A 22544-nucleotide genomic window follows, 5' to 3' on the forward strand; every position below is an offset into this window, starting at 1 on the left:
TGGGGCAGTTAACACCCAAACTGTCCCACTACTCATTTCCTCCATGCATTCAGATGGCCTGGGCTTAGGGGACCATATATTTACTTATCAAGCTTCAGTACCTCGGAATGAGACAAGAAGCCTTTAGAAAAATAGCATTTATTAAAGCCCATTAAAAAGTGAATAGTAAGCAAAGGGGAACTAAATAGCAAGAAGGGGAGAGAAAGCTTGAAGGGCTCCAGGGTTGTAGTCTGATTCTCCACCCTTCTCCCCAAATTGCGCACCTTTTCACCCCCCTTATGGATTTAATAAGGATGGGCTGGTATAAGTATAACCCGGAGAAGGGAAACAAAAGGAAAATAATTGGTGGGTTCCAGACACACATTTGTCTGTGCAGACCTGTAGCACCGTTGTCATGTTGGGAGTGGTTCCTGAGATCTTAAACAACACCTCCATTGGACAGATCTGATGCAGACTACACACAGAAAATGTGTCCCTGGAAAATGTTTCTGGTTCTTGACAGCAAAGTGACTGGTCCGTCATAATAGAATAGGTTGCTTGTTGCCAATGTTGTCTTCATCGCAGGCGGTCCCAACGCCAGATAGAGGCGTCGTCACAGACTGCGATCAGGATACTGCTGTCACGGCTGAAGCTGGTCTGTCTGATGGCAGAGGTGCATCTTGGGAGGGTGAGGATGGTGCACCTGAAACAGAGCCAGGTTAGAATGTATTTGGTGAAACAGAAAGACAGTGTCTCCGAAGATTGTTATAACTAAACTAAGAGACCACCACCCGTCATCTCAAATGAGAACACATGAGTCAGTGGGCAGAGCCAAGCATGAGCTTGCGAGATCCTATTGGCGCGTTGTAGTATATATTTGCATATCGCTGTTAGTGAAAGCCTACTTTGAAGTGCACATGTGCAATATCTCAATTCGCCTTTGCAATCCTTTTAAACAATGCCATTTTTTTTTGCTTTAGCAAAGGGTAAAGTCTTTCAAATTTAGTCCACTCTTGTTCGTAACAGATTGCAGCTTTGGGAACAGAACTGTATTGAGGACAAACTGTTGAAAATGACACATTTGCAGAATATTGGACAAAATCCATCTTGCTCCAGCATCTCCCACTGCCGGCCACTTGGCTTTCTCTCACTACCATATTTGGTAGTGAATGGAAACGCCAAGCAGATGCTTCACATTTATACATCCCCTGAAATATCTGTCTAATTGTTCTGTGAGGTCTCTGTCACAGCCCCGGAACATGATACATAACAAGGAGAGTGGTGCTCTACTGGCCTTCACTTCTCTCAGGCAGTCTACCATCTAGGCAGGGCCACTGCTTAGGTGAGGTGTATTGGTGGGAGGTTAACTCTTAACTTTGCGGGTCCTCTACTTTCACGTACAGTGATGTAGTGAAATACAGATCAACTAGTCATTTAAATACATTTTGCTTTAGCTTGGTGGTAGTTGAACTAAATTCAATTCTTGGTGTTTTCAGAAGTGAACTTTTTAGCAATTTCTTTTGTAAAAAAATAACATATGGGTAAAGTAGGCAAAAACGTCCTTTCTAAGCATCAGACCCATCTAATTCTCATTTGAAACATTTTGTTTAAAACCTCTTAGATGTTAAGTCCCCTGTATGGGGGGACTGAGCGGTTCTGACTGACATTTTGGTGTACAAAGCGCTCTGAACGCCATAGTGTCCTATACCTTAAAGTCGCACAAAGACCCATTTTGTCTGCTCTGTTTCCACTCTCTCAGTGGCGTGGACTTGTGGGGTCTGAAACGTGACACTTCATGTTCATAGGGAGTGATGTGTCACATTCTCTGGTCAATCTAGACAAAGAATTGATTTCCTCTGAGCAAGTGAGCCTGGGAAATGGCATATGACAGTCTGAGTTCAGCCGTTGTGGTTTCATCTCGTTGTGAAATTCTCAGGGGGATTTAGAGCTTTCAAAATAAAATAAAACACTAAATCATTTCATAGAGTTGAAAGACCGCGTTCTCTTGGTCACAGACAGAAGTTGTAATGAGTCTGCACACATTTGAATGGTGTCTCTGTGCTGATCAGTGGACCTTTAGATCATATTTCACTGTTAAGATATGGGAAATCTTATACTAAGTCGTTTAGAATTTGTTTGTTCATATTTGTACCATGTACTTGTGTTCTAAAAAGAGAGTACACCTCAAAGTTAACATTTACCAGAAAGGCTAGTTCCAGACCTTTCTAAACTACACAACATTACCAGTTACTGTTTATGATGACCATCATGAAAAATTATTAGGCTTGGATATGTCTATTTAGGCAAAAATACAAATGTTACCCTATATAATTAGGCTAAATTACAGATTGTTAACATACTGTATTGATGATCTTTCACAAAGTAGTTTGGATGTTGTGAACTACTTTTTCTAAGTAACTAGTTTAGTGTAGCTTAACTTCTTCCAGTGTGAAGTAATTGGTAGCTTGGTGAACTATATCTTCAGAGTAGCTTTCCCAACACCACCACACGTAGTTTCCCTACAGACTCTTCCTTTGTGGGGGTCCTCTACCTCAAGGTTCCACACGTACAGTTTCCCTACGGACTCTTACTTTGTGGGGGTCCTCTACCTCAAGGTTCCACACGTACAGTTTCCCTACAGACTCTTACTTTGCTTTGTGGGGGTCCTCTACCTCAAGGTCCCACACGTACAGTTTCCCTACAGACTCTTACTTTGTGGGGGTCCTCTACCTCAAGGTTCCACACGTACAGTTTCCCTACAGACTCTTACTTTGTGGGGGTCCTCTACCTCAATGTCCCACACGTACAGTTTCCCTACAGACTCTTACTTTGCTTTGTGGGGGTCCTCTACCTCAATGTCCCACACGTACAGTTTCCCTACAGACACTTACTTTGCTTTGTGGGGGTCCTCTACCTCAAGGTCCCACACATACAGTTTCCCCACTTGGTTTCCCAGAGCCAACATCTGTAGGACAAGACATGTGTTACTTCAATAGTCAAACAACTTTCTACTTGGAGACAATACTATACTTTACGTTTAATGTTAAACAACAAACTTGCATCTATTTAGTTATAAAGTTCCAACACCAAACCACTGTTTGCTTACAATACTGGGATGAACAGTAGCAGATAAGGGATTCCACAAAGCCACAGACACAACGGAAGGGGAAATATCATCTATACCTTCTGCCAGAAGTCCATGGAGAAACGCATGTACCAGATGTCACACTGGCTGTAGTCGAAGCGACCCAGGATTGTCACGTTGGACTCGTTTGGTTTGATGCGGTCAATATCGTCCTCCATCTTCCCTGGTTTCCAACACACGATAGCGTTCTCACACGACTGGTCAGGGGAGGAACAGAACAAAGGAGTAGGGTTATGAGGGTCACAATGAGATCCACAACCTAATAACAGAATGTGACGTATTTGTGTTTGAACAAAAAGATTCTCACAGTCTTACCTTGGATAAAATCAGATCTCCCAGCCAGCGTACACAGTCCACATAGTTCCTGTGGATGTCTCTGGTAGAGAAGTCAGGGAAGTGGATCTTCTGAGAGACCCATGGCCTGTAAGAAGACAGAATCATCGGTTAAAGGAGCAAACATTTTCAAGTTGAAAATCAACAGTTTGGGGCATCAGGTAGCCTAGTGGTTAGAGCGTTGGGCCAGTAACCGAAAGGGTGCTAGATCGAATCCCCAAGTTGACAATGTAAAAATCTGTCGTTCTGCCCCTGAACAAGGCAGTTAACCCACTATTCCTACACAGTCATTGTAAATAAGAATTTGTTCTTAACTGACTTGCCTAGTTAAATAAAGGTTAAATAAAAGATGTGAGATTCTGACTGTATCCTGGCAACACTGTATTACGTTCCTTTTATGTAATTGTTCAGCCCTGTTATTTGAACGCGCTTTGTTGTGTATAAAAGTCTGCTGAATGACTGAAATATACATGGGAATACACATACGTTTGTTGCCCACAACCAATATGTTCACCTGTTTGTCTTGGAAGGGTTGTATTCATAGGACCCGTGAATGGCTTTCTGCATCCTCTCTGAGTTGATCGTCCAGAGCTTCAGAGAGTGGTCCATTCCACACGACATGATCTTCTCACCTAGCAGGTCAAAGTCCTGGCGCAGAGACATTTTTCATTATTATATCATTAATCTCTCATTTATTTTTCTGTGTGATCTATATTGTTTCGCAATTTTCAATGGACACATACACATAGAAATCCCTGACTTCTATTGATCAAGAAAGCCAATAAGAGATGGTTGTGGTCATGTCGTGTACTCACTGCGCTGAGGACTTCATCTCTATGTCCCTCTACACCTCCAAAGATGGCCACCAGTGTGTCTGTTTGGATGTTCCACAGACGAAGGGCGTGGTCTAAAGGCAAAACACAAAGCTGATGAGATATTCACACAGTCGATTTTATGTCAAGTCATTCTGTTAATGATGTAAATACATACAGATTATAAATCATTCCTAAATGTAAATCGTTTAGTTCTCAAAAAGTCAGGTCAGTCGAGAAAATATGACGTCCTAGCTATGGTGTCTAGTTGTTCTACCTTTGCTGACGGATAGCAGGAGGTTGGGGTCTCTGGGGTGGAACTTTAGCTCATTGATGGCGTTCCCGTGACCCACATAGTGCTGCATTAAAAAACAACAAAACTATTCAGAGATGGCACAACTAATCCCTCCCTTATGCACGAATGTAAATTCCATCCCTGGTGTATCGGATACAACTACTTGGAAATTGACCCACCTTGATACACTGCATGGTGATGTGGTTGATGACCCGAATGATGCCACGTGACCCCGCAACGGCCAGGAGGGGATGGCTTGTACTGGTGTCAAAGGTCCAGGCGCAGGTGTAGAAGTTCTCATCTGCATCAGCATCCACGTATGACTGCAGGAGTCGGATCTCTCCTTGGGAATGGCACTCGTACAGGGTTACCTGGTAAATGAAGGACATCACATAGTCAGCAGTGACAGGTGGCACATGAGTCTGTATTTTACACCACATGTGTTGGCTATTACACTTTCAACATGGTTTATGTGATGCCAAAGATACTTACTCTGTTGCTCCCAACAGTAGCAAACACCAGCGGGTCCCCTTCTTTACTGTGCCAGTTGAACTGGACCCCAAATAATGGCTGGCCATGGTCCTCCTGTGTAAAGAACAAGTTCATTATGAGTTGAGCTCATAAGGTGATGAGGTAGCCCTGAGACTTCACAATCAGTGTTAACCTCAGCCCAGGTGGGAATTCCCTCTTGGTCTAATGGTCAAGACATTGGTTTCTGCTGTGGGAGACCTGGGTTCAGAGCCCACCCGTAACATTAGAACACCTTCATTCAGCTGTTTACAACTCACACAGTATCATATAAACAGTGCAGTTCACACATACTTATAACAGGCATGCCAAGTCCAAGGCTGAGATTATGACATTTCTGGAATCAAAATTAGGCCTCTTGATAAGATGTGACATGTCTGCAGTTGGAAATGATTGGAAATATTATTGATAAAATGGGCTCACCCTGAGGCTGTTGACGCACTTGAAGGAGTATTTGCACTTCTTTGATTTCCACTTGCCCTTGCCCCAGCTCTTCCTGCCTGGAGCGTTGGCTGTGTTGGTGGGTGTGTCTGGACGCTCCACATTGGTCCCACTCTCAACGCTGACAGCATCATCCTACAAACACAAATTATAGCAACATGAGATGTGGTTGATGCGTTTGCAACCTGCAATGGATGTTCTGCACCCCGTTTTCGACTACACTGGTGTCAGAAGTGGGATGGCCTACCATGAGGAGCTTGAGATAGACTGACAACTGGCTAATGATTATCTACTTGGACAATCCCAGAAGGGTCCATAGCTTGATAGCTAACACTACCTAGAGAGTATAACTAGCCAGCTAGCTATTTTAGGTGGAGGCCCTTTGCAGTGTTGCCTCGAATCCCTTGCTCGTTGAATGATACTTTTCTTATTTCCTGATCTGGAATGTTTGAAAGGGAAATAACCACAACTAACGTTAACTAGGTATCTATAGCTAAATAGGCCTAGTTGAAACAAAGGGAAAGGCCCAGCTATCATCACGAACTCCAAAATCAACTACCAGTCGCTTGCTAGTTAGCTTGCTAGCTATGAAAAGTTAGGCTAACATTAGCTACTTAGCTAGCTAACCATTTTTCATGTCCGCGCCGATACAAACAGAACAAAACCGAATTTACATTCTCATCTGCAGAGAGATCGGGATTACTGTTTTCATCACTGCTCAGCTTCTGCTTTTTTGTCGGCATCTCCTTTCCCGCTTCGGTAGAGGTCTCGGACATGTTCTCCCTCCTCATCTTCTGTCCTTCTCAGATTCAATCATAGCGCGACCGCGGAGAATAACTTCCGGGTCTTTTATGTCCTTTGGTCTTCACAATAAAAGTCCCTAAGAACACCAGGCCCGTAGCACTCACATCCGTAGCCCTGAAATGCTTTTAAAAGGCTAGTCATGGCTCATATCCATACCACCATCCAGGAAACCCTGGACTCACTCCAATTCACATACCGCCCCAACAGATCCACAGATAACGCAATCTCTATTGCACTCCACACTGCCCTTTCCCACTTGGACAAAAGGAACCCCTACGTGAGAATGCTGTTTATTGACAACAGCTCAGCGTTCAACACCATATGTCCCTCCAAGCTCATCACTAAACTAAGGACCCTGGGACTGAACACCTGCCTCTGCAACAGGATGTTGGTCTTCCTGACGGGTCGCCCCCAGGATGTGAGGGTAGGCAACAATACATCCACCACACGGACTCTCAACACGAGGGTCTGGGGTGCGTGCTCAGTCGCCTCCTGTACTCCCTGTTCATCCATGACTGTGTGGCCGCGCACGACTCCAACGCCATCATTAAGATTGCCGACGATGCAACGGTGGTAGGTCTAATCACCGACGACAGTGAGACAGCCTATAGGGAGGTGGTCAGAGACCTGGCAATGTGGGTAAGACAAAGGAGCTTATCGTGGACTACATGAAATTAAGGGCCGGACACGCCCCATTCACATCGACAGGGCTGTAATGGAGGGGGCCGAGAGCTTCAAGTTCCTTGGTGTCCACATCACTACGGACCTATCATGGTCCAAACACACCAACACAGTTGTGAAGAGGGCACAACAATTCCTCTTCCCCTTCAGGAGGCTGAAAAGATTTGGCATGGGCCCTCAGATCCTTAAAGAGGATCTGAGGCCATCTTAACTGGCTGCAACCCCTCTTGTTATAGCAACTGCTCGGCATCCGACTGCAAGGCACTAAAGAGGGAAGTGCATAAGGCCCAGTACCTCACTGGGGCCGAACTCCCTGCCATCCAGGACCTCTATACCAGGCGGTGTCAGAGGAAGGCCCTAGTAATAGTCAAAGACTCCAACCACCTGAGGTATAGACTGTTCTCTCTACTACCACACGGCAAGCGGTAGTGGAGCGCCACGTCTGACCAAAAGGCTCCTGAACAGCTTCTACCCCAAAGCCATACGACTACTGAACAGTTAATCAAATGGCCACCTGGACTATTTACATTGACCCCTTTGTTATTTATTTATCTTAATTGTTTTGTACTGACTCCCTTGCACTGGCTCTACGCCCACTCACTATACTCTACCCACATGCTCACATACTAGACTGACACTCCAACTCACTCACACACACACACGTTTTGATGCCACTCACACATAGACACACGTTCACACTTCACATATGCTGCTGCTACTGTTTACTGTTTATATATCCGTTTATATATATATGCCTAGTCACTTTTACCCTTACCCACAGGTACAAACTGTATTACCTCAACTACCTCAACTACCTCGTACCCCGGCACATTGACTCCATACTGGTACTCCTTGTATACAGCCTCAATATTGTTTGACTATTTCCTTTTTTATTTAGCAAAAATGTGTCTTACTTTTTAACTGCATGGTTGGGAATGGACTCGTACATAAGCATTTCACTGTAAAGTCTACACCTGTTGTATTCGGTGCATGTGACCAATACAGTTGTATTTAAGTTGAACTTACCATTTTTTTCAATGGTTTCTTTGGTCTAGCCTACATGCTTGTGAGCGTTGGCTACACTGGTGTCAGAGGTGGGATGGTGATTTTGATCCCACTTCTGTGAAAATGGACAATAAAGATGGTTTTCTATTCTATTTGTGTTGGTTTGTTCTGCTTTGCTCTGTTCCGGTTTGGCTACTTTTGTAGAACGTCCTCGGGCATATCTGGAACGCGCCCAATGCGTAATTCAAGTAGGCTACAAGCGCACTCGCTTTAGTGCGCTTCTGAAGGTACAGTAGTCACATGATCCAAACGGGAACAAACTCCATTAGAACTCTTGATAGTGCATACATAGTGATCTATCTCTGAGCGCAACATGATCATCGACAGAATTATCGAGAACGGCCTGAATCTTGTGCATCCGGGGACTGTTGTAACGAGCCCCGTGTATTTGGGGTCTTTTTACCAGGATACCTCACCTGCAACGGAGATCAACAACTCTCTCTGTGCGCCAAACGAGTTTGATGGCTGGGGAAAGGTTGGGAGCCCGACTCCGCCAACTGCAGACAGTGCCACGAACGGTAAAATAAAACCCTCACTTTTAGAAATCAATATACATATTTGTAATTGTTGTTATTTTTCCTCTAAGCAGACTATTGTTGTAATAATGATAGGCTGGCTACTTTATTATCCGATAATAATTATTGGAGTTAATGGTTACTTCCTTATTAGCCTACTTCTGGAACACCGAAAAGAACATTGCGTTAGTGACACGGAGGATTAGTGATCATGGGCAGTGGTGGAAAAATTACCCAATTGTCATACTTGTGTAAAAGTAAAGATACCTTCATAGAAAATTCACTCAAGAAAAGTCAGTCACCCAGTAATATCTTATTTGAGTAAAAGTTTTAAAGTATATGGTTTTAAATATACTTAAGTTTCAAAAGGAAATGTAATTGCTCAAATATAGTTAAGTATAAATCATTTCAAATTCCTTATATTAAGCAAACCAGATGGCACCACTTTAATTTTTTTAAATTTACGGATAGCCAGGGGCACGCTCCCACATAGACATCATTTAGATCAGAGGCGGTAGGGATGACTAGGGATGTTCTCTTGAGTAGTGTGTGAATTAGACCATTCTCCTGTCCTGCTAAGCATTCCAAATGTAACGAGTACATTTTGTTGTCAGGGAAAATGTATGGAGTAAAAAGTACATAAATTTCTTTAGGAATGTGGTAAAGTAAAATTTGTCAAAAAATATAAAAAGTACAGATACCCCCAAAACGACTTAAGTGGTAGTTTTAAGCATTTTTACTTAAGCACTTTACACCACTGATCATGGTTAGACCCAAAATCATATTTAGACCTATAATAGCACTTTACAATGGAAGAGCAAGGTAGATACATTGTGCTATTTGAATGGCAGAGGAAAGTCAACAGTTGCTGTCATTTGGTGAAGGTTGTAGATAAGTGTGAATTTGGCATGAGCTCCGCTAGCTGTGGAAATAGGGGAAGTGTGAGGTCGCGTTCCAGGTCGTCTTGCCCATTTTAGAATGTTTCTTTATACACTGCAGTATGAAGGTTGTGTTTCTGAGTTGTTTAGAATACCTGAGATTCTGATGTTGATAAAGCCTGACTTCTGAGACAGTTCTCCAGACATAATGAGATTTAATCATCTGTGCAGATCAAGCAACTTCAACGACTTTATGGATGTGCCTCTTTTTGTAGCTTCCACGCCCTGTTGAATAACAATGAGTATTTGAGCTCCTGTGCTTGAACTTGGCAGGCAGAGTTCCCAGGAACTGTATTAATGTATCCTACCACTATAGATATATCATACATCAATGGCTTTTTGCAAATGAGCATTTTATGGATTGCTGAGTGTACCTTTAATTCAACACAACCACTTTTGCCTCAATAGCAAACGAATCAAAATGAGTGTTTATTTCAAACTTGTCTTGGGATCAAAGATTCTCATCGGTCCTATTTATACCTGTTGCAGAGTGTTCCATGAGTGAGGTGCGGTCTTTTGGCCGTTTCCAAGGTGTACGGGTGAAGAATACAGTTAAAGAACTCATCATGCAGAAGCGCCTTAGCAACCAAACTGTACAGGTAAATTCAATTATGTTATGTTATTGTTCTGCTAGTTTGTGTAAATGTTATGGTTAGCTTGCATATATTTAGCTTACATCTGTCCATATTTTCATGATCTCTGTTTTTCTTCATGTCCAGCAATACTCTGAGGGAGAATACACAGGTAATATTAACGTTTTATCAACACACATTATCCAGAAATACTGTAGATAAAGTACATTATAATATCATGTGCAAATGTTGTTTTTTGTTCGTTATCGTGTAGAGTTGACCTCCCTTCTTCAAGGGCATAAGAGGACTGGGGACTTCAGCTTGATAACCGATTCACCTGCTAAAAGACTTGCTACTGCAAAGGCAATCCTGGTAATTGTTTGCTTTTGGTTCTAATGTTATTTTAATTGAGTCCCCTTTAACTTTTCCCACGGTTCTTGGTGTTCAGGCAAGGGTTGGTTTCATAGACCCAGGTTAAATACATCCAGGGATATTCCTCTGGTTTAGCTGATGAAGAAATAGTGAAAACCACAAACTCTCATGCAGGTCACATTGTTATAGCTACAAACTATATTGTGTGATATGACCGACCACTTCAATAGCCCAATTCCATTTCTCCTTTTCTGTGTAGTCTGATGTCACTTCACTTGCTCAGTTCCCCTCCGGGTAAATCCCAGTGAGACTGAGTTACGGCCTCCAGCCTGAGGGCTATTCCAGAACTCCAAATTAGGAATACAGTTTGGCAATGTTATCATGCATATAGATTATTAGGTTTTGCATGTGTGTCTCATATAAACTATGTTGTTTTGGAGTGGAAGGAACCCAACTGCAAATATCTTTCTTCCTTATTGTTTACCTTTCATGACAGGAAATGTACTTAAAGCAGCAAATCCCAATCATTGGTTGAAACAATAACAAAGCGTCCTCATTCTAAACCTCTGAGGGATTGGTGCTGGAGAAATGGAACCAATCTCAAATGTATAGACTGAGCTATGGATGTAAGGACTGACCATCCATGATATGAAAATGATAGTTTAACCAGGCTGTATCACATCCGGACGTAATCGGGAGTCCCAAATGGCTGCGTACCATAGGCCCAGTGTCGTCCGAGTTTGGCCGGGGGGGGAGGCCGTCATTGTAAATAAGAATTTGTTCTTATCTGACTTGCCTAGTTAAATATAAAACTTTTTTTTTAAAGAATCAATGGGTACATACAGTTCATTTACACGTCCAAAAATGGATGTATCATCTGCAGATTAGCCCTTTTAAATATTTACCATCCACTTCTCTTTCAGAGTCTGAGCCCTCCAGAGGGACGCACACTGGATATTGACTTCATGGAACTGGGATATGAGTCCATGAAATCAGAGACCTCCCCACAAGAGACCCTCCCTGACCCCTACAGCCTCATCGACTATCAGTCCTTCTACCCTCAAACCCACATGCCACAAGCAATGGGAAACTCCTATGTCCCCCAGCCTTTCATAGCCCCGCTAACCCCAAAGGGGGTTTGGCCATTGGCTCAGTTTGCTGAAGGGGAGCCGACGTCCTTCTTTCAATGGCAGATACGACAGGAAGAGGAGAAGTTGGCAGGGCTCACCCCCGAGATGCTCACAAGCCAGGATAATGATGGAGACACGTCAGTTTGTGTAGTATTCATCAACCCCTTGTATACATTTGCCTTTTGTAGATCTAAGCAACTATGCATACTCAACTCAGTTATTTTTCTAACCCAGTGGCCTCCAACTCTGGTCCTGGGGAGGTACGGGTGTGCAGGGTTTTGTTCCAGCCTAGCACAGTGTTTGAACACAAACCTGCCACACCCTGTTGCTCTCCAGGAACAAGGATGTTAGTGACCACTGTTCTAATCCATCATGTGACCTATGCTTGCCAGACATTTATACTCTTAGAAAAAAGCTGCTATCTAGAACCTAAAAGGGTTCTTCGGTTGTCCCAATAGGATAACCCTTTGATGAACCCCTTTTGGTTCCATATAGAAAACTTTTGGTTCCAAGTAGAACCATTTGGTGTTCAATGTAGAACCCTTTCCACAGAGGGTTCTATATGGAACCAAAGGGAGTTCTCCTATGGGGAGAGCCGAAGAACCCTTTTGTCTTAGTTTAGATTTTTTTTATCTCTGTGTTGCCAGATTCTTGCACATAGCTGTGGCACAGGGCAGAAGGGCTCTAGCTTATGTGCTGGCCAGCAAGATGGCTACTGTCGGCATGCTGGATATGAAGGAGCACAATGGCCAGGTAAGGATTTACATTCTCATGCCCAATTCTAAATGGACCCCTAGCCCCAGAGACTTCTGCCACACACACACACTAGTGCCTAGGAGCTAGTGGCTATGGGTTGATTTGGAATTGGTCACAAGGGCGCAGTTAACATTTGATCTTTTTTGTCTTTTGTTTTGTACCCAGAGTGCCCTTCAATTGAGCGTGGCAGCCAATCAACATCTGATAGTGCAGGACCTGTTGGCCCAGGGGGCTCAGATCAACACCACTGACTGCTGGGGCCGCTCCCCTCTGCATGTGTGTGCAGAGAAGGGCCACGCTCTCACTCTCCAGGTCTTTGACTTTCCCACTGTGGCACATACTAAGAGTGTGATATGAATAGGGGCTCTGGATTTAATCTGACCACATCATGTTCTAGCCTTATTTCACAACTTCTGTTTGAGTTATCACTGCAGCCAGTCAACCTTAGCAGTTAGATAACCCAGTGCTCCTCAGTGGCGCAGCGGTCTAAGTCACTGCATCTCAGTGCTAGAGGTGTCACTACAGACCCTGGTTTGATCCCAGGCTGTATCACAACCGGCCGTGATCGGGAGTCCTATAGGGCGGTGCACAATTGGCCCAGCATCATCCGGGTTTGGGGAGGTTTTATCCGGGGTAGGCCGTCATTATAAAATAATAATTTGTTCTTTATCTGACTTTCCTAGTTAAATGAAAATTAATTAAATACAAATAAAAGATAGTCAGGGAAGTGTCGTGCACATAGACCAGTGTAAGCAATACAGTGTAAGCAATACAGTGACTATGGTCTGGTTTCAGTGATGGACTCTTTTGGTATAGAGGAACTGCCTACGTCACTACTTTATCAGCTTGAATTAAATACTAAATAGTAGCTAGCAATATGGAGATCAGAGGTTATTTTTAATGAGTGCATTTCACAAGTGGCTAGTTTGCATCAACTACCTGAACTAAAACAACTGCAAAGGTTGTGCCTGCAAACTTTGGTTTTGAATCACGTTGTTCTGGCATATCTGCCCCTGGATTTGTGAGGCAAAACCCCAGATGTAGTTTTCCCTTATCAATGTAGGCAGTGACTTAGTTCCTCTTTGCCAAAAGAGTCCATCATTGAAACCACATCCTACTCACTGTGTTGCCCAGGGTCGGGTCTTCACAACCAAAGTGACATTACCTCATCATACAGAGACTATGGTATGAAAGGTTTGAATAAAGGCCTGAAAACATGATGATTGTTGAACACAATCTCTGTTTTTATTATTATTATTATTATTATACAAAAGGTTTGGCGACTTTAATCAACGTCTTGGCACTAGAGGAAGGAAATAGTGGTTGGAAGAGAAGTCAGGGAAAACACTGAGCCGTAGGGATGTGAGTTCTCTCTCTTAATAACACTGGTTGCCAATCACAGCAAACAAAGTTAACGTTTTTACCAGGAGCCTTGTGTTTGTTAATGTATGAATGGAAAAGCTGGGTTTATGATCGCCTGAACAACGATCCTTTTATGTCTTCACCAGATGACTTGAACATAGTCTGATCCAGTATGTCCTCTGCACTGTGCAACCTTGGTTTTCAGGGTATTTTACCCCTGCTAGTTTCAAGAAGTAAAACCACAGGTTGGTTGTCAATGGTCGATTGTTCTAGGCTTCCAGTATATGGAAATAAGGCGGGGTGATTTACCCCCCCCTGCACGCTCATGCTCAAATGCAACAAAAAAAGTGTAGAGAACTCAGGTGATGTATGCACAATCAGAAGAGATCTGTCAGCAACTTGCTGATGCCATTTTGATAAGAATCTATGCAAATTTGGCTCATGACTCAATGAATGGATTTATAGGTTTCACTGAAACGTTGCCATCTTGATTATCTGTGATAAATGGTGCCCTTTTCAGTGATTTTTATCTTTCAATTGGAATTTTGTCTCACTGTGTTTGATGTTCCTCCTGACTTGGAATGTTTTGTTGTGTCCCATAGCAACAGTTGTTCTTTATCGGGTTAGATCGCAGGTAGTGACTTCCTCATCAGCTGATAACATATATAACAGCCAGCCAATCACAGAGCATTTCCTCAAAACAACTCCTGGGACAAAATCCCCCTTTCTTTGAAAAACTGGTTTAACAACAGATGTGCTTCTGATAAAAGGTCACGGCAAATGCACTCCCAGCCTATCAAACATTAACCGTCAACAGAACATGGCACGCTAAACCTCCCAATCAGTAACGCCTGTTAATCTGTTACTCAACTGGTCCTGGATGACTCTCACAACAGTTCTTGTTGTCGGATACTATTGCATTAAGGAAGAACAGGCGCTGCTGATGAATGGCTGGCATATACTATCTCTTTTAGATCTCTAGAACTAAACATTGACACTGTCGTCGTTAGCGATGACATGTTTTACCATGACTAGCTAATTCCACAGTTGTACCTTAACACAAGTGTGTGTGTGTGTGTGTGTGTGTGTGTGTGTGTGTGTGTGTGTGTGTGTGTGTGTGTGTGTTGTGTGTGTTTTCAAATTGAAATCAAAAGTTCTTCCTGTTCTACCCATCTGCCCTTTATCCCCCTGTTTAACATTTTCCTTCACACTCTCTCTCTTCCCGTAGACCATCCAAAGAGCTCTGAAGGGTAAAGGGCAGGAGCTTAGTGTGGAAGAAGTCAACTATGATGGTGAGTCAGAGTTGCTCAGAACTATGACCTGTCAGGATTGCTCATAATCCTCTATACAATACAACAGGTGAGGCAACCTGTGTCTCAACCCAAGGCTGAGTCGCAAACTACGACAGTCAACATTATTTAACCGTCATAACGGCAAAATAAATACTACCTCCCCAATGCCTCAACCTGCTTTTCTCTCCAGGCCTAACTCCTCTTCAGACAGCGGTCCGGTCTCACAATGCGGTTGTCCAGGAGTTGGGCCGTATGGCGGCGACCCCCCAGTCCCCTGGGGAGGTGGAGTTGATGCAGAGAAGGAAGCTACTGAGACAGTGTGTCAACACACTGCTGCTCATGGGAGCCTCCTGTGCAACTAAGGTGAGTTTGAGGAGCCTGGTCCCAAATCTGTCTGATGCCTTGTCAACTCCAACCTTACCAACTCCTACGGTCATAGGAGTTGACAAGGCATCATAAACAGATCTGAAACCAGGCTAGAGGTTGAGAATCTTTTCATTTATGATTTTTGCGTATCATTCTTTGGCAGCATAGCCCATTCCATACAGTCTGACCGTACTTGTGTCTTTTTCCAACAGGATCATAAAAGTGGCCGCACCTCCCTGCACATGGCTTCTCAGGAGGCCAATGTGGAGCTTTTACGCATCTTCCTCGACCAGCCAGACTCTCTGTCTATCGTCAATGTCAAGGTGAGATACTACTACATTACCTAATGTTAAGGTGAGATCCTACTACATTACCTAATGTTAAGGTGAGATACTACTACATTACCTAATGTCAAGGTGAGATACTACTACATTACCTAATGTCAAGGTGAGATACTACTACATTACCTAATGTCAAGGTGAGATACTACTACATTACCTAATGTCAAGGTGAGATACTACTACATTACCTAATGTCAAGGTGAGATACTACTACATTACCTAATGTCAAGGTGAGATACTACTACATTACCTAATGTCAAGGTGAGATACTACTACATTACCTAATGTCACGGTGAGATACTACTACATTACCTAATGTCAAGGTGAGATACTGCTACATTACCTCATGTCAAGGTGAGATACTGCTACATTACCTCATGTCAAGGTGAGATACTGCTACAGTACCTCATGTCAAGGTGAGATACTACTACATTACCTAATGTCAAGGTGAGATACTACTACATTACCTAATGTCAAGGTGAGATACTACTACATTACCTAATGTTAAGGTGAGATACTATACTACAGATTACCTCATGTCAAGGTTACCTAATGTCAAGGTGAGATACTGCTACATTACCTCATGTCAAGGTGAGATACTGCTACATTACCTCATGTCAAGGTGAGATACTGCTACATTACCTCATGTCAAGGTGAGATACTGCTACAGTACCTCATGTCAAGGTGAGATACTGCTACATTACCTCATGTCAAGGTGAGATACTACTACATTACCTAATGTTAAGGTGAGATACTACTACATTACCTAATGTTAAGGTGAGATACTACTACATTACCTCATGTCAAGGTGAGATACTACTACATTACCTCATGTCAAGGTGAGATACTACTACATTACCTCATGTCAAGGTGAGATACTGCTACATTACCTCATGTCAAGGTGAGATACTGCTACAGTACCTAATGTCAAGGTGAGTTACTGCTACAGTACCTCATGTCAAGGTGAGATACTGCTACAGTACCTCATGTCAAGGTGAGATACTGCTACAGTACCTCATGTCAAGGTGAGATACTGCTACAGTACCTCATGTCAAGGTGAGATACTGCTACAGTACCTCATGTCAAGGTGAGATACTGCTACAGTACCTCATGTCAAGGTGAGATACTGCTACAGTACCTCATGTCAAGGTGAGATACTGCTACAGTACCTCATGTCAAGGTGAGATACTGCTACAGTACCTCATGTCAAGGTGAGATACTGCTACAGTACCTCATGTCAAGGTGAGATACTGCTACAGTACCTCATGTCAAGGTGAGATACTGCTACAGTACCTCATGTCAAGGTGAGATACTGCTACAGTACCTCATGTCAAGGTGAGATACTGCTACAGTACCTCATGTCAAGGTGAGATACTGCTACAGTACCTCATGTCAAGGTGAGATACTGCTACAGTACCTCATGTCAAGGTGAGGTCTCGCCTCTCTGGAAAACAAACGAACATGATAACAAATGGGCGTTCTGGCTCAAATTCTGAGCTGACAAACAGTGTTCCCATTGTTCATTGTTTTTTGGTCATCAGGAGGTAAGTGAACTACACCCTCTAACATGAGTTCTGTCTACCAGGCATTCAGTGGAAACACAGCGCTGCACTTTGCCAGTTCTGTACAGGGTCGCCTGACTCAGGTAGATGCTGTGAAACTGCTGATGAGGAGAGGGGCCGACCCCAGCTCCAAGAACCTGGAGAATGAGCAACCTGCCCAGCTGGTGGCTGAAGGGCCCGTCGGAGACCAGGTGAATAATGCCCCAAAATGGTTCTTCGGGTGTCCCCCTTCTGTAGAAATGGCTCTACGCGGAACCCAAAAAGGTTCTACCTGGAACTAAAAAGGTTCAAACATGGAACCAAAAAGGGTTCTTCAAATGGTTCTCATATGAGGATAGCCGAATAAACTTTTTTAGGTTCTAGATAGTATTTTTTTTTTCTAAGAGTGTAAGCACATCCCTAAATAAGGTACAAAAAGTACAGCATGGTTCTACGTTGATGCCATTGCCTGGAAGAATATATATAAGATACCAGCACACGGTTGAATCCTCCCTCTGTGGGAGCATATAAGTGTTCCTGTATCCATCTTTCAGGTGAATATTCCCATGTCGTTGTTTTACTATCATGTAATCATTATTTAACCAGGCAAGTCGACTGAGAACCTTTTATCAATTACTATTAAGGTCTGTCTGAGACGCAAACACAGAGACGCAGTAAAAACACAACAGGAAGAACACACAAGTTCACGTGTTAGACTGGCAGACATTCAAAACACACACACACACACTTCAACAAGATGGGACTGTATTGTAATAATGTGCCTCTGGTTGTTTCTCTTAGGTGCGGCGTATCCTGAAGGGGAAAGGCTACCAGGCCCGGTCTGCTGACCAGTAGGATGCAATCTCCTGTCCAGAAACACTGTCAGTCAGACAGTCCAGTCTACGTAGAAATGATTTGCCATCGTATGTATGGCAGATGTCAGTTGTTTCAATGAAACAGTGAATGTTGTTCGCTACAGTGTAGTGTATTTTGAGGTAACCATGTGATCGTCTACCTTAAAGGGGCAATCTGCAGTTGTTACATCCATTTTAGGACTTGTAAATTATTCAAATGTACCCATTGTTTCTTGGCGAATATAACTTATACATTCATCATGAGCTTAGTTCAACTGTCGTACCCCATCAGAACCAAAAATATATACACTTGTTTTACTCCAATGTTTGTAAACAAAGTACATGGTAACAAACACTATAAACAGTAGCTTCAAAATATGGTTCAAGCTATAATGTTGATATCACGGATGGTTACTCCTTAGCCGTGCCTATGAATTTGAGTGTTAACATTTCTCTAGCCCCGTCCCTCAGCTTTTTACTGAAACGGGCAGGGAATACGCTTTGTTTTTGTTTCAACTGCTGACTGCCGCTTTAAGGAATGACGCCTGAAGGGGTTTTCACCACTAAACCACTTTGGGTTGAGTCACAGGTAGACTCACCTGTAATGCCGGTGTGAAACACCTTGAGCTGGAATGTGCATTGTAGCTAGGGCTTGACCACATAGTAACAGTGCATTGTAGCGAGGGCTTGACCACATAGTAACAGTGTAATGTAGCTAGTGCTTGACCACATAGTAACAGTGTATTGTAGCGAGGGCTTGACCACACAGTAACAGTGTAATGTAGCTAGGGCTTGACCACATAGTAACAGTGTATTGTAGCTAGTGCTTGACCACATAGTAACAGTGTAATGTAGCTAGTACTTGACCACATACCAGTAACATGAAGAGACGGGAGCTCAGGTTTTTTGAATTTCTTGGAGGTTCTGGTACGGTGGCAGCATGGGGGTCTTGCCTTATTTTATTCATTTTAAAATGTGTATTTTCATTTACTTTATAAATAAATGAAAATAAATTAGTTGGCTAGTGTCACAAATAATTAAGCTATATAAACGGGTCATTGAGTTCGTGCATATTTTGCTTTAGTACCCATCTCAATTATATACTGTACCATGGAGATGAGATGTTAGTACAATATTCAGACTTGTAATTTGTTTGATCTCTTTTGGAATGTAAATATAGGATTTTTTCAATGTATTATCACCAAATTTCTTAACAATAAATACAATTGATTAACAGTGCATTTGATATTAACTACACTGCCTGAAACATGACTTTATAAGGGCATATTATCACCACCAGCAGTCATAGGTAAGGAAGAAAAATGCCAACACAGGTAGAACTTGGGATAAGTTTTATCAAAGCACAGAATAAATAAACTGAATTACAGACAGGATATGAATTGAAGAGGTATTGTTCAGGTTACCCATCAGTCAACTATTTTATAATGAACTGTTTCACCAACAAATGAGAGGCCACGACATAGGAGACAGAAATTGCTTTAGGTCTATTTGATAATGACAGACTACAGTCAGACCACACAGAAATCATATTCTTAATTAACACAAGATGAATCAGGAAAAGTCCCATGATCTCAACCTAACTCAAGCAGCAGGGAGACATTGCTTCCCCTGCCATCCATAGGCAGAACGTTCTGTTCCTCTAGTCTCTCAAAGTCATTGGATTCCAATTCAGAATCTTGGTGATGGGAGCCCATTGTTATTTCAAGGACAGAATACTATTGAGATGTCCATCCATGGGCAAATGATGCTGGCTACAATGCTGCTGCTAACAGCTCGGCCGAGTGTTTCTGTAGGTGCCTGTTGAGGTGTGTGCGGCGGGTGTAGCTCTTGTCACAGTGAGGGCAGGGGTACGGACGCACTCCAGAGTGAGTCAATAGGTGCTTCTTCAGATCAAACTTCCTCTTCAGGCTCTTCCCACACTCTGGACAAGAGAACGGCTTCTCACCTGAGGGACGGGACAGTAAATCAAGATGACACAGTTACTTCAGATTACACAGAACTACGATTAAATTGTTTTATTATCATCGATCACAAATGCATAAACGCACTGCATATGTCCTGCATCACATATGAAAGTACAAACATGTTTAGCATTTCTTGGACAAATGACAACAGTATCATTCATATACACCGTATAATTGTTAAATCAACGCCCCCCTTAAAGGGATACTTCGGGATGTTGTCCCTTTATCTACTTCCCCAGAGTCAGATGATATGTCTCCGTGTCCAGTATGAAGGAAGTTAGAGGTAGTTTAGCGAGCCAATGCTAACTAGCATTAGTGCAATGACTGGAAGTCTATGGGTATTGTTGTGGAAATTCTTACACAGGGACTTAGCAAATGCAATAGCGCTAGTTAGCAACTTCCTCCAAACTGCTTGCAGAGACAAAATGGTATGCACAACTTCATCGAACTCTTTGGGCCTCATTGCCAAAATCAGAGTTATCCCTTTAACTACCAGCTCCTGGTTCTGACCTGAGTGTGTCTTCATGTGTTCTGTCAGGTGACAGGATATGGAGAATGTCTTCCCACAGTCAACACAGCTGTAAGGTCTTTCTCCTGTGTGACAGCGCATGTGTTTCTGCAAGTCCCCACCAGAGGGCCACGCCTTTCCGCACACCTCACACACGTACGGCCTCTCGCCCGTGTGCCGCCGCACGTGAACGTTCAAACCGGCGAGCGCCGTAAAGCGTTTCCCGCAGTAGGAGCAGTGGAAGGGCTTCTCGCCCGTGTGGATCCGGAGGTGTCCCTCCATGCCGTCTTTGGTCCGGAAGCGCTTGCCGCAGTGGGCGCAGAGAAAGGGCTTCTCCTCCGAGTGGGTTCTGAGGTGGGACTGGAGGGACCCCAGAGTAGTGAAGTTCTTCTCACACTGGTCACATTGATGAGGTCTGTCCACAAGATGGCTTCTCTGGTGGATCCTCATGAGGGTCAGGCCTGTAAACGTCTCCTCACAGTAACGGCACTTGTACCTCTGGCCCTCGCTCCCCTCTGGGACCGGATGGGTCTGCTGGTGTTTGATGAGTTTGGCCTGCGAGGTGAATGTCTCGCCGCAAACAGGACAGACGAGTTTGGGTACGCGGTGCATCTGCCGGTGGGCGTCGCGCTCCTTCGCCGAGCTGAACACACGCTCGCACTGGGTGCAGGCGAAGCCGCCACCGGAAGAGTGAGTCTGCTTGTGATTGGTCAGGCTGGAGAGGAGGCGGAAGCGTTTGCCACACAGGCAGCACTGATGCAGCGGCTGGGCCCAGTGGGTCTTGTGGTGTCGGGTCAGTTCCAGCTGGGTCCTAAAGCCCGCCCCACATTGAAAACAGGTGTTGGTCTTGTGGGTGAGGCGGTGGCGGTACTGCTCGCGGAGCGACGCAAACCGCTTCCCGCACTGGGCGCAGTCGAAGGTGGCGTTGACACACACAGAGCGCTTGTGGTCGTTCAGGCTCCAGGGCGTTGGGAAGCCAACGCCACACTGGGCGCATTTGTAGCGGCCGCCTCGCGAGTGTGTGGTCAGGTGACGCAGCACCTGGGAACGGTAGATGAAACACTTCCCGCACGTCGGACACTTATGGGCAACACGCCGGGGATTGTGGGATACGCTAGACGGGAGCGTCTTGGAAGACGAGGACTCCCCCGTGGGGCTGTCTGAGGAAACAGGAAGAGAAGGTGAGAGGTAATTGATGTTTTATTAGGATCCCCATTAGCTTCTGTGAAAGCAGCAGCTACTCTACCTGGGGTCTACACAGAACATGAAACTTGACATAACACGAACATTAATAGACAAGATCAGCTCAAGGACAGAACTACGTACATTTTTAAAAAGGCACACGAGAGGATAACCAGAGAGGATATTGGGAAATGGAGTTTGTAATGGAGGACAAAATAGGAATATCTTATGCGTACACCTGATAGGGAGCTGCAGCACAGGAGGCTGGTGGGGAGGACGGGCTTGTGATAATGGCTGGAGTGGAATGGTATCAAATAAACCACACACAGGTGTTTGATGCCATTCCATTTGCTTTGTTCCAGCCGTTATTATGAGCCGTCCTCCCCTCAGCAGCCTCCTGTGAGCTGCAGGTGGTTAGGAGGGTATAAAACACTCACCTGTGTCATTCTCCACCCTAATACATTCTACAGGCTTATCAGACGACTCTGGGATGATGCTGAGGTGGGAAATAACATGTCATGTTAATCATTCATCATTTACCCAATACTCACACACAGTTCACGTTTCGACACTGTTCAAATAATGTACACTTAAAAACACACATGAAGATACAATCTGTCCATACTTACTGTCACGCTACTGCATTCCACACACACACTCCCAAACACACGCTGACCACACTTTCCTCCTCAGTGTGGTGTTAGACACACACACACACACTCTGTCCATCATCACACTACCACTCAC

General features: G+C 43.9%; 3 protein-coding genes across 8 annotated transcripts in view; 1 reads left to right on the forward strand and 2 right to left on the reverse strand.

Moving 5' to 3' along the window:
- Nucleotides 1-122: 122 nt before the first annotated feature.
- Nucleotides 123-6378, reverse strand: eed (embryonic ectoderm development). 2 transcript variants are annotated; one of them, XM_046335088.1, is made up of 11 exons: nt 6237-6378; nt 5516-5668; nt 5057-5149; nt 4744-4935; nt 4547-4628; nt 4273-4364; nt 3972-4105; nt 3440-3545; nt 3163-3321; nt 2871-2944; nt 123-682 (listed from the first exon to the last, which is right to left on the reverse strand). In XM_046335088.1, the coding sequence occupies exons 1-11, from the start codon at nt 6243-6245 to the stop codon at nt 556-558; spliced, it is 1221 nt and encodes a 406-aa protein (XP_046191044.1). In that variant the 5' UTR covers nt 6246-6378; the 3' UTR covers nt 123-555. The 2 variants fall into 2 exon arrangements, with proteins under 2 accessions (XP_046191044.1, XP_046191043.1); XM_046335087.1 differs by having other exon boundaries at nt 6208-6366.
- A 1926-nt stretch (nt 6379-8304) lies between these two features.
- nfkbiz (nuclear factor of kappa light polypeptide gene enhancer in B-cells inhibitor, zeta) lies at nt 8305-19361 on the forward strand. Its single transcript, XM_046335062.1, has 12 exons — nt 8305-8601; nt 10026-10135; nt 10256-10280; nt 10383-10480; nt 11404-11747; nt 12258-12363; nt 12532-12678; nt 14957-15020; nt 15211-15383; nt 15599-15709; nt 17313-17480; nt 18070-19361. The coding sequence occupies exons 1-12, from the start codon at nt 8397-8399 to the stop codon at nt 18121-18123; spliced, it is 1605 nt and encodes a 534-aa protein (XP_046191018.1). The 5' UTR covers nt 8305-8396; the 3' UTR covers nt 18124-19361.
- A 98-nt stretch (nt 19362-19459) lies between these two features.
- LOC124019656 (zinc finger protein 135-like) overlaps nt 19460-22544 on the reverse strand; it is a 9894-nt gene continuing 6809 nt past the window's right edge. For 4 of the 5 annotated variants that reach the window (XM_046335057.1, XM_046335058.1, XM_046335056.1 and 1 more), the window contains exons 8-9: nt 22235-22293; nt 19947-21775 (exon numbers count right to left, since the gene is read on the reverse strand). In XM_046335057.1, coding sequence (XP_046191013.1) covers nt 20385-21775; nt 22235-22293 — 1450 coding nt within the window. In that variant the 3' untranslated portion in view covers nt 19947-20384. Of the gene's footprint in view, nt 21776-22234; nt 22294-22544 lie in introns of all 5 variants that reach the window. The other variant, XM_046335059.1, reaches the window with a different exon arrangement.

Source organism: Oncorhynchus gorbuscha, unplaced genomic scaffold, assembly GCF_021184085.1.
Source record: "Oncorhynchus gorbuscha isolate QuinsamMale2020 ecotype Even-year unplaced genomic scaffold, OgorEven_v1.0 Un_scaffold_646, whole genome shotgun sequence".
NCBI classification, from domain to species: Eukaryota; Metazoa; Chordata; class Actinopteri; order Salmoniformes; family Salmonidae; genus Oncorhynchus; species Oncorhynchus gorbuscha.